The 10,992-nt window shown below is 33.5% G+C and overlaps 1 protein-coding gene across 2 annotated transcripts; it reads right to left on the bottom strand.

Annotated features, from left to right (window-relative positions):
• Positions 1 to 1,954: 1,954 nt before the first annotated feature.
• On the bottom strand, positions 1,955 to 10,933 carry LOC124412437. 2 transcript variants are annotated; one of them, XM_046892295.1, is made up of 11 exons: positions 10,241 to 10,933; positions 9,407 to 9,467; positions 9,055 to 9,326; positions 8,401 to 8,602; positions 7,983 to 7,994; positions 7,073 to 7,235; positions 6,824 to 6,901; positions 6,438 to 6,595; positions 6,192 to 6,314; positions 3,037 to 3,181; positions 1,955 to 2,957 (listed from the first exon to the last, which is right to left on the bottom strand). In XM_046892295.1, the coding sequence occupies exons 1-11, from the start codon at positions 10,348 to 10,350 to the stop codon at positions 2,602 to 2,604; spliced, it is 1,680 nt and encodes a 559-aa protein (XP_046748251.1). In that variant the 5' UTR covers positions 10,351 to 10,933; the 3' UTR covers positions 1,955 to 2,601. The 2 variants fall into 2 exon arrangements, with proteins under 2 accessions (XP_046748251.1, XP_046748252.1); XM_046892296.1 differs by lacking the exon at positions 7,983 to 7,994 and having other exon boundaries at positions 1,956 to 2,957; positions 10,241 to 10,931.
• Between the last annotated feature and the right edge of the window lie 59 nt (positions 10,934 to 10,992).

The following is a 10,992-nucleotide window of genomic DNA, read 5'->3' on the forward strand; positions in this document are numbered from 1 at the left end:
TGAAATGTTTGCCTCAGTTTCCTAGAACGTGAATATCCTTTGCTTTTAGTGAACGAAATGAAACTTTGTATTCGTAGCTACCCTTATAAAATATTCTTTATGGAAGACGATTAACAATACCTAATAAATCATTACAAGCCTAAATCCAAAGATGAATCCAATGTTATTAGATGAAACAGATGGTAAGTGATTCTATATAAATATATGCAATTTTCGAAATATTACAAACGAACTGTTGTGATATGCAAAAAAATTTTTGTGCTTCTAGCATAATTATTTTAAATAATAATGAAAACATACTTCGTCAACATTCAGTATGCGATTGAAGGGAACTTAATGATATAGGTGTAAATGATGGTAACAATATTATTCAAGGTTCTAGGTTCTAGTGATATGCAAGAAATAAATTACTTATATAAAAGTCTAAACCTGTAGTACCCAGAAATGAATTTTTCTAATTTGCCTAATTTTTTATCATGTGAGATTTTTCTAAGATAACAAAATAAATACATAACGTAACAAATATTTTTCTGCGCTACCTCCGTCAACAACGCGACCACTTTGTAGTTTTTATGTTTTTATAAAAACTACACAATATTCTGGTTTGTCGCAGGAAGTAGCACAGAAAATAGGATTTGTGGCATGTGCACATGTAAGGGCTTGCCACGATAATAACTATTCTGGTGACAGTAAAAATTAAACATTTCAAAACTAATCGTCAGAAGATAGTACTAACTCAATTAAAATGTACTGACAGGTGTTCGTGACATTCTGTTATTTTATAACATCATGGTAATCACTGGTATGAATTAAAATAAAGTAGGCGTATTGTCTCAATAATCAAACTTGAGATATTTGATAAACAAGTAATTGGCAAAAATGTTTCAGTACTCAGACAGCGGATGATAATGTTCAGTCCTCGCTCATGTAACAAGTTAGGCTCTCAATTTAATTATACAGGGTTAATTTAATCAATTCAATGGCTAATTTAATAACAAACTAATAACAATTTCTACGTCGATTAAATTTCAGCTGCAGTCTGTGCATTGTCATAATTCTGTCGTAATGATTAGAACAATTGTTTTTATTTCTTGTTATTTCCCCCATGAGGAAATAGTGTGTAAGAAATTTTTTTAGTAGTATTTAAAATGGGCTCAACTAGTGTATAAATTGTTACGCTGCTATTGCGCTTAATGGATATGTTTCTTGTAACCATTACCAATATGTGACCTAAGATATAAATAAAGTTATGTATTATTGGCTGCACAATTAGCAAGTTTTTTAATCCTATATATCTTCGGCAGGCTTTAAAGTGCTTGCTTAAATCTACAATTCATAATTAATACCTAAAGAGAGACAGACGTGCACTGCTGACCATTCAGTACCGTAGAATCTTTCCTTGAGTTTAAAAATATGAATTGACCAAGTTGGCATTAATATAAATATGTATGTTATAGTATCCATATTTTGTGAGTTAATTAGTATATTAATAATAGGTTTACAATTACGTTTAAGTTATGGGGTAATAATGATTTACACAGATACTTTTACGTCCTACTGAATTATTGGTGTTACACAGTTAGGTACATTGAAATTCACGCCTTTGCTAAATTTACAAACACATGCAAAACCGCGCGTCATCGTTGTTAACATTCAGCACACAAGGAATGCACACTCGAAGCATATGTACATGTGCATACAAGGTACACCGAATGAAACACTCATACATCGTAATTCAGTATATTTATATTCTAATTTCCGAACACTTTTATTTTTTGTATAAAGTAGCTAAGTGACATTCGACTTGACTCGATATTGAAAGAAGATAAAATGAGAGTGATTGTACCTAACTTATTTTCAAATGTAAGACATAAAATTAGAAAAGAATTAAATCAGCAATTATTATTGACAGTTACATGCAAGTACAATTTGATTAAAAGGTGGTTGAAATCGTGAAGAAAGCAAATATGAAATAATGATCGCAATTAATACGTCATTTGAAAAATAGGTATCTAGATCATTAGTTTTGAAAGTCATGGAGAATATTTGCGATTCAAGAAATTTGTGGTTTTGTTAATTCAAACTCGATTGGCTACCATAATTTAATTTATTTATGCAAATGTACGACGATTAAATTAGGATTTATTAAATGCACGTGGAATGGTGTACTGGTAATTTCAATTTTGGGACAATTTAGCTGTGTCAAAACGATTTTTTCTGGAAACAGCTTAACTTTAAATGCAAAACCTTACGTATTATCTCTTACATTTATCATATTTTAGCTTCTGTTCTTTATACATTTTTTTTTTCTTTTGCCATTTGTTCTTGTTCGTCCCAAGAGTTTATAGTTCATACCTCTTTATCACGTATTTGTAAATTATGATACTTCAATTCTTTGAGACTGAAGTTAAGCGCTGATTTCAACAAAGCTACGCCGACCTACTTCATCCCATTGGCCCAGGCTGGTTCTGAGTTGAATAACGTTAAAAGATAACCAGAGTCGACGCTAGCTGCCAATGTCATGAAACAAATCTGACGTTGAACTTTCTTTTCGTAACTATAAATAAAGTTGCCTAAATATCGACTTCTTTTATTATCTTCCTATATTCTTGGTTTATAAGTCAACGTAACATGAAACGTCTGCACGTCCATTTCAGTGCAATCTTGTGGCCCTATGGGACTGTCGTTTCTTTGTGCGACTGTACCGTCTTTATCGTTTAGTGTTTCCTCATTATTTTTTAACATTTTCTCAGCTGGTTGTTCAAGAGATACTCTAACTGTCTTTGATTTGGTGACTTCCGAAGAACGAGATTTAGAAGCTTCCGCAGCTCGAACCTTTGCTCCGTTTTCCTTATTTCTACGCGACGAGCTGCGATGTAAGCGTGATTTTTCTCGAGATGAGTTTCGACGAAGGCTTGGTCGTTTTACAGATTCTGCGCTTGCACTGAGCCCTGCAGCTATAGATAAATTCAAGGTCTCACTCACAAATCCCTCTTATATTCGTAACTGAAGCACTTAAAGTTGTGAAGTACTCACCGATGTTACCAGAAGATGATCTGTTTGATCCGCGCAAGATATGCATAGCTGTGGGGTCACTGTCTGTCGCAGCAATTCGTTCACCTACTGGTGTCAGGAACCATTCCGATCTAGTCCTCATTCTTGCTGTCTGCCTTTCATGAACCTAAAGAAAAAAAAAATCACCTTACAAATGCAATCAAGTTAAGGAGTGAAAATACTTGACATTAAAACCATGGGTATGTATGAATAGACAGTATTTCATTTTTGAATCGCGTACTAAAATTTGGCTGTTTCAATTTGAGTATACCACCTGTACGTTTCACATCCTTGTTTTAGTATGCATAAATACTGTAAATACTCAATACTACATTTGACTTATACATATGCCTATGTGTTTACTGTATTAATAGAACATAATCAGTTTCTTAGAAGTTATAAGAAATAACTTACTAAAAATAAGACCAGTGATTAATTATGATATATCGAGCTAGTACGGTACGAACCATAAGGTATGGTATAACTAATTGTATATGATTGGGATGAGTATGAATAAGTATACAACAAAGGAGAAAAAAAAATAGATGCCAATAATGCTGGCACTAATTATTTTCAAAAATAGGTAAGGAATTCGTGATCAACGTGCAACATGCATAAGCAGGTGAGCCAAGTAAACAAACAAAAAACAAGAGCAAGTACGTGTATGTGCGGAATTGAAATCTAACGAAAAAACGGAATAATTTTTTTTGAAAATAACTAGTGCGTGCATTGCAAAGCAAATAACGACAAAAATTTATAAATGTATTAATATCTATTGATAATATTTGGGATACAAGAGTTTTTCATTTTGTTTTGTTTGTATATATACAGTTAAGGTTGTAGTCTAAATTTTAAGTAGGAAAAATACATAAAGATATCAGTCTCCTTAATTCTTTTACATATACAATCATGCAACGCTTGTATGACAATAATAATTAATAGCGTAAATAGTTTTTTATTTTTATATACAATTCAAGATACGTAACGAAGTAGAGTAAATCAGACTGTAGGATTTCATAAAATAATACAAACAAATAGTTAAAGAGAGAAATATTAGTTTTCATCTGATTTGGAAATGTGAGCTCATAAACATAAGAATGTCAAAAGAATAGTATTATTCTTTTACCTCGAAGCAGAGACAGAAATTGTAATAATAGTTTTGAGTTCAACGTTAGCCTAATAATAATTAAAAATTGTGATGCAGGCACAAAGCTGTAATTAGAACAAACAATCCGATTCTTCGGTTTCAGAAATAAATCAAAGCAAATATCAGAAAGCGCATCGGTATTTAAAAGTAGTTATGGAGATCTAACAACAATGGAAGATGTGGAATCCAGCCAAATCCGAGCTGAGGCGATACTTGATACTGTCGCACACTTGCAATTAATATGCGCTTTCCCAGAATCCATTAATACTTGAACTCAAACCAACATAGGATTTGGTCTAGGTACGGGTAGAATTATGGCACAGATTGTTTCACGTGCATATCTAAAATTTGGGAGATTCAACTTCATCTGTTAACTACTTTTAAAACAACGATTCATACATTGAACACAATTAACATAAAGACAAATTATTCAATGTACAATTCATGGGGTATGTGCTTTACAAACAAACAATAGCTCTAAGCACTGTCCAGGGTCTAATAATACAAGTAGTAATCACTAATATTAATATTAATAATAATAATAATAATAAGAATAATTATAACAACAACAACAACACTAATAACAGTAATAATATTAATGATAGAACAAATCATGGCAGTAATGGTAAAAAGCATAACCCTTCTCTTTGGTAGATTGAGCCTGCACTCCCGCAGTGTTGAATTGTGGGTTTATTGTGCATAATGTAAATTAGGTAATTTTTGAACAGTGAATATCATGGATATTCTGAGTATCTAACAACTTTGATAAGTCTCAAGCTGTGTATCAATGATGGGATAAACTCTGCCAAATTTCAATATCCAAGTTATACAGTATTACAGTGAAGTTGAGACCTAGTCTGAAATTCACAACTAGATTCCAGGTGATTGACAATATTGCAAACAATTGATGTGATATAGTATTGAAGATAATTTTCTTCGATTTATTTCATTTTCGATAGGATTAAAATCCAATATTTTAATGGATGACAAGAAATAGCATCATTGGAAAACCGTAAAACAAATCGAAACTGTTCTACTATTTCACCATTTTTTTAAATGCGATAATGATATTTGACAGTATGGTTCAAAAACAATGACCATCAGCATGCAAATTTAAGCTAATACCATATCCTAATGTATCCTAACTAAAAATCCTTAATTCATATTTTATATTTAGTTTATTAAAGTCTTTGAATAATGTTTGTGATACCAAAATTGTTCATTTCTGTGCATTTTAATATTACACCTACATATGACGATTATCCGTTTACAACCCGAAATAAAAGAAACCAATGATGTGTATAACAATTTACGGAGAACTGATACAGGTCGGTTCATTTGTGTGATGTATCGAATATTTCAAATCCGTATTCAGTTACGCAATAACTAATTACAGTCTTACTGCAGTGAACGAATTAACTCATCAATACAAATGAATTAATGAAAAAGAATTTTTTCGTCGCGTTTGAGCATCTCAAAGTTTATCAACTTTCGAAGTAAATTAATATACGTAAAAACACAAACATTCAATGTTCTTTAAATTTCGTATTCTAAAGCATTACATTATATATTTAAAATTAATTTGGAGATTTCAGGGCAAATATTATTTTACTTTTTACCAACTAAGCCTTTACGAATCATATCTATTCTTATGTTTTTTCGTATATAGTTTTCATTCTACTCAGACTAAAAAATTCTCTTTGAAAAACGTTACCTGCTAATATAGTAATAATAAAGCCAATACATGACGTATGTGAACTTATTGTCAGTCATTTTCTTCATTGCTGTTCTTTGAATCATATAATAGCTTTAGTACCACTATCAGATTATGTAATTGTATTTTATACATTAGGTCCTCAATTTGAACGTCAAGCAGTGCTACATTGAACATTCTTTTAACTGACAACTCAGAAACTGGAATGCTTCACTCAGTCACGTGTATTAAGCAAATATCTACAATACAAAATTTTTAGGCTTCTCCCACGCCTACCTGTGGTAAGTAACTGAGACTCTTCGTACTCTCTGCATACCGATTGACAGCTCTGAGCTCATCTAGCGTCATACCGGCATGCCGCGAATGATGACTGCCATTACTGGATGATCTGCTTGAAGCCTGTGGTAAATTATATGATACGTATCTTTCTGAGAAATCTTATTTTTTCTTTTCTCTAACCAAGTGCAATGATTTAAGAGTAAAATAAACTTTGATGCTATAAATTACGCAATTAAAACTAACCTGAAATAAACCGTTCTCTTCGAGACTAACTGATAGCCGGGTGTAACTCTCGAGTAAAGTATTTTCGGGTATTATTCCAAGAGACGATGTAAGATCCAAAGATTCTGGTACATGTATTAAAGCTGGTGTGGATTGCGATTCTTCTTGGTGTGACATTGCTGAAATTAGACAGTTTCCATTTAGAAAAGAAACAATGTGATGTTCCTCGAAGTTGCTACTTCTCAAGAATGTTGTCCTCATTTGAAAATACGAAATGTCAATTCTGAATTAAACTATTGAAATTGATTGTTCAGTATAAAGTAACCACTGAGGGGTTAATGCAAAAGTTTCATGCACAAGGATATTAGGTTACAAATATTAGATATGGAATAAGTTTCTGAACTTACATTCTAAATTAAATTTTAGGCCCCATCTTTCACATTCATACTGTAGCCATGTCTTTTCTGCTTCTAGTGATAATTGCCCTGAAACGAATGTTTTGGCTTGAAATTTTTTTCTTTTGTCTTTCAAACCTGTTCCTTGCATTGTAATTTACATGCACGGCACTCATAGTGTGATGAAATACTATTCTTAAGATGAATAGAGATTGGTAACTGACTGGGTGTACAATGGATTTGGTGTGCTAAAATACTTACTAGAAACTATTGTATCAGGAGGATAACGAAAGCTGAAAATCCAGTCTTCTTCCACCTTCAAAATTCTTCCTGTGATACGAGCATAAAACTCATAGTTTTCTCTTCCAAATAAATTTGAAACACCAAAATTGTCTATCATGAACTTCATTATTCGAGTTGCAACCTGGGAAAAATTTATATAAAATTAATTAATCTCAATTTAATTTGTTATTTCGAATAAGACAAGAATGTCTTTATGTTCATTAAAAAGGTCTTTTAATAAAATTCTTAATGAAACGAGTAAAACTTAATTGTACCAATTTAACAAAGCTATGATAAAAGGAGTACAGGAGGGGCTAATCGAACGGTAAATATGATATCAATAATGCAGAATTGCACTTTTGTGTACAGTACAAAATTATGTTTTTTGAAGAAGAAAATGTCAAGCAGAATGAGTCTGAAAAATTTCTGGAAAATTGCAAACTGCAGTTGCAAAAGATTACTCTTAGCTTCTAAAAATTCACACAGAGCTTGTGATACTTCATAGAGAGAATTTGATTTTTCAGAATTAAATTTTTGACACCCATTTTCATATTCTTTGAAACATATGGACAGTGAAATTTGACTGTGCTGTAGCATGTGGTTTATTTCAAGAGTTTTAAAGCAGTGAAGAGTGTTCAATATCAGGCGCATTACTCAGATATAAGAAGATGTGCAAACAAGTTTCATAAAACGATTGATAGAATAGTATTGGCACAAGGTGGCAACAACACCTTTTTATTACCTGTAACGCAACATTATATATTGCACTATGAGACACACGAATGCAAATGGAAGGTGGTGAAACAATGAGATTATGTAAATTAGTTAGCAACCTTGGGACAGTACAAAAATCAAACATGTAACACAATTGATAATGTTGTAAACTTACTGAGACCTCTGCCTGATGGTGATTGTAAGCAAACATAAAACAAATGGTTATATGATATAGCAGCACACCAAGTGAGCACGGCTCATGATGCATTGAAATCCAATATTGTTATGCGATCCGTATGTGTAGTTAAAGAATTTAAAAAATTCACTCACACTATCATTTATGACAAGTCATGTTTGAATTCTACTCTGTTTACTACTACACACTGTGTTAAACGTTAGTATTATTCATCACATATTAATTCAACATTATCTTTTCATTATTTCAAAAAATTAATTAGTTTATATAATCTAACTCCAATACGATGAATAAATCTTATAAAACCACTATTTTTCAAGAGAAACGATATCGACGTATTTTGGAATAAATCCATACAGAGTAAGTTTGAAAAAATTAATAAGGTATCACAGTGTACCTTGAACCTGAGCACATCTTCCATTTTTGCTGTTTTTCCATCACTTACACAGCTCTGGAAAAAGGAAGGAGCCACAGATACTCCCAGGGCTTCGCTGGACATTCCTGTACGAGCTCTTTCACTGTTCACTGCGACTACCCTGAACGTTCCAAACAACAGTACAAGCAAGCGTTGTGTGTAGACTGGTAGAGATGTGATTAATCTATAGAAAACAGATAGATAAGAAAATCATTTAAAAGTTAGACAAGTCATAAACCCTTATGTCATTTAACTAAAATTTAGTTCCAACAGAAGTCCAAAGTTCAAGATAGTGTTGTTTGATCGCTATCTTAATCTACCAATTCTCTTTGTTGATGATACTAGATTCTCTATCAGATTATAAATTGACATGCTGCCTCATTCGAAAGATAGTCCTTGAATGGATATGTTCTTAACTAGAAACTGAAATATTTCTATTCCAAAGTCATAAATTCAAGCAAGAAATTACTGAAATATTTCTATTCCAAAGATGAGTGAACGTGAACGAATGAAAAATTGCACCACACAGTTAGCAAATTAAAAAATTTAATCCCTTTCTTTTGAGTAAAATTTTTCTAAAAGTTTACTTTGTTTTTGGGTGTCTAATGGCTACAGGTACTGATCACTTATACTTACTTATGAATCTGGTCCCTCTGTTGCTCGATGCTGTCCAACTGTATAACTGTAAAAAGCTGCTGTTCACCCTCTCTGCCAAATACTCCGCCAGGAATTTTACGTAGGAACTTTTTGAGAACACTGGCTATGGTATAGACGCTAAAGTTATCCATGTTCACCAGTCGACCGGTTTGCAAGAAATGTATAAGCTTCTTCATGTTTCCTTGGTGTCCCGGCGCACGAAAAACATCTTTTCTAAGTGGTGCTTCTTTGTTTAATTTAAGAATCAGAACCTGCAATGTTATTTGTGAATGCTTGAATATTAGGAGAACGACAAACCTTGGTATTCCAACAGCTGATTAAATATTCTTACCAATAATGGGCCGGGTATATCATTCTTGCAAACTTCGTCCAGTGGTACTCCAAACTTCACTCTGAAACAATATTATTATTAACATAAACCACATATTCAACTAGCATTCAAGTACGTACAAATTTCTAATTCTAAGCAATCATTTTCTGTTATAATGTTGAAATTAAAAGCTTATCTCAACTATTGGAATAATTATCAGGTATTATTTACATGTTCAGATTACAGCTGTCTGATTAATTAATAAAAGGAAAACAGCATCAAGGTGATTTTGTTGTATAACTGATACATATTAGTATTCAACTTTCTACTGTTTGCTTTATTTCGCATTTATAATATTCTGGGAATAATTGCCAGACTAGTTTCTAATTAGAAGGTTGTATTATATAAACGAGATCATAACTTTCTGGAAGCTAGTCGTTACTTTTTACTCTAGTTTTCACATTACTTTATCAATTTGAAAAGACATGAGAAAGAATTTAGTAAACGTAGTACCGTACACAACTTTTCCAAGTTATCTTTTCCAGATTAATAAGCACAGTAAACAAATGAGCTATGACAATTAAACAAGGAGAATGGAGAAGAGTGTATTTGAGAAGATGCATCGGTATAAACGATATGTAGGGTTCAGGACTGTCGGAACAGTGCATTTACATTAACTTGCTGAAATGCTGATTCCAGGAATGCAGATGAATGGCAAATTGACTCAACAACAATAGAGTGGAATTGGAAAAACGAAGGAAAGATAAGCTTGATGTGTAAAGAATTTTGTAAAATTTTAAAGAAGCTTACAAAAGATACGGTATTTCAGTCAAGAGTGAAGTTGAAGAGACTAACTTTTCGAGACGCCTAGGGTACGGCGGGACCGAGGACGGGTGCCCGCAGCTTGTCACGACATTTCCCAACGTCGCCGCTCGACGATGCATCCTTTCCGTCCAGCTGCTCATTATACACGCGGGGTTACACCCACGCAAACTTTTTACGCGGTGCGCGTGGGACGCTAACTGGCGTCCAGGTCGCCCAGGAACTTCTGCTGTCGCTGCGACGGACGACACTTCTACCACGCGCCACACCGCGATGATAACAAAACCCCCCCCACCACAAGGCGCTGCTACCTGTGGCAGCGCGGAGCAACACGAAGCCAAGGTATAACCGTTGTCGAACTTATGTGGATCATGGGATATCCTAACCTCGTCGATCCGAATATACACGATGCATTCCTCAAGCGCGACTGGTTTTGTGGCCCACAATAGGCCACAAAATGTAACCTATCTCTTCAATAAATGATGAAGACTGTTAAACCCCGACATTTTTTAACCACGGTCTTTCTCAGACTGACCGCAGCCAAAACAATTCGACACATGAAAACATTTCCACGGGGGAGAAAGTTAACCACACCTCTCTCACTTCATTTCAAAAAATCAATATGGCCTCGGTATGTCTTTATTAAATCCGTGTTCTTAAACGTCACAGAATATTTACCATCTTCTGCTGGCCTCTCTAGTAATAAGTAGACAATCAGCAATCGCGAAACTTTTTTATACCTAGGTGACTGAAGACTGTCCGGTTACGTAAATGGCTACCGCCGA

This window comes from Diprion similis, chromosome 11 (assembly GCF_021155765.1).
Source record: "Diprion similis isolate iyDipSimi1 chromosome 11, iyDipSimi1.1, whole genome shotgun sequence".
Classification (NCBI taxonomy): Eukaryota; Metazoa; Arthropoda; class Insecta; order Hymenoptera; family Diprionidae; genus Diprion; species Diprion similis.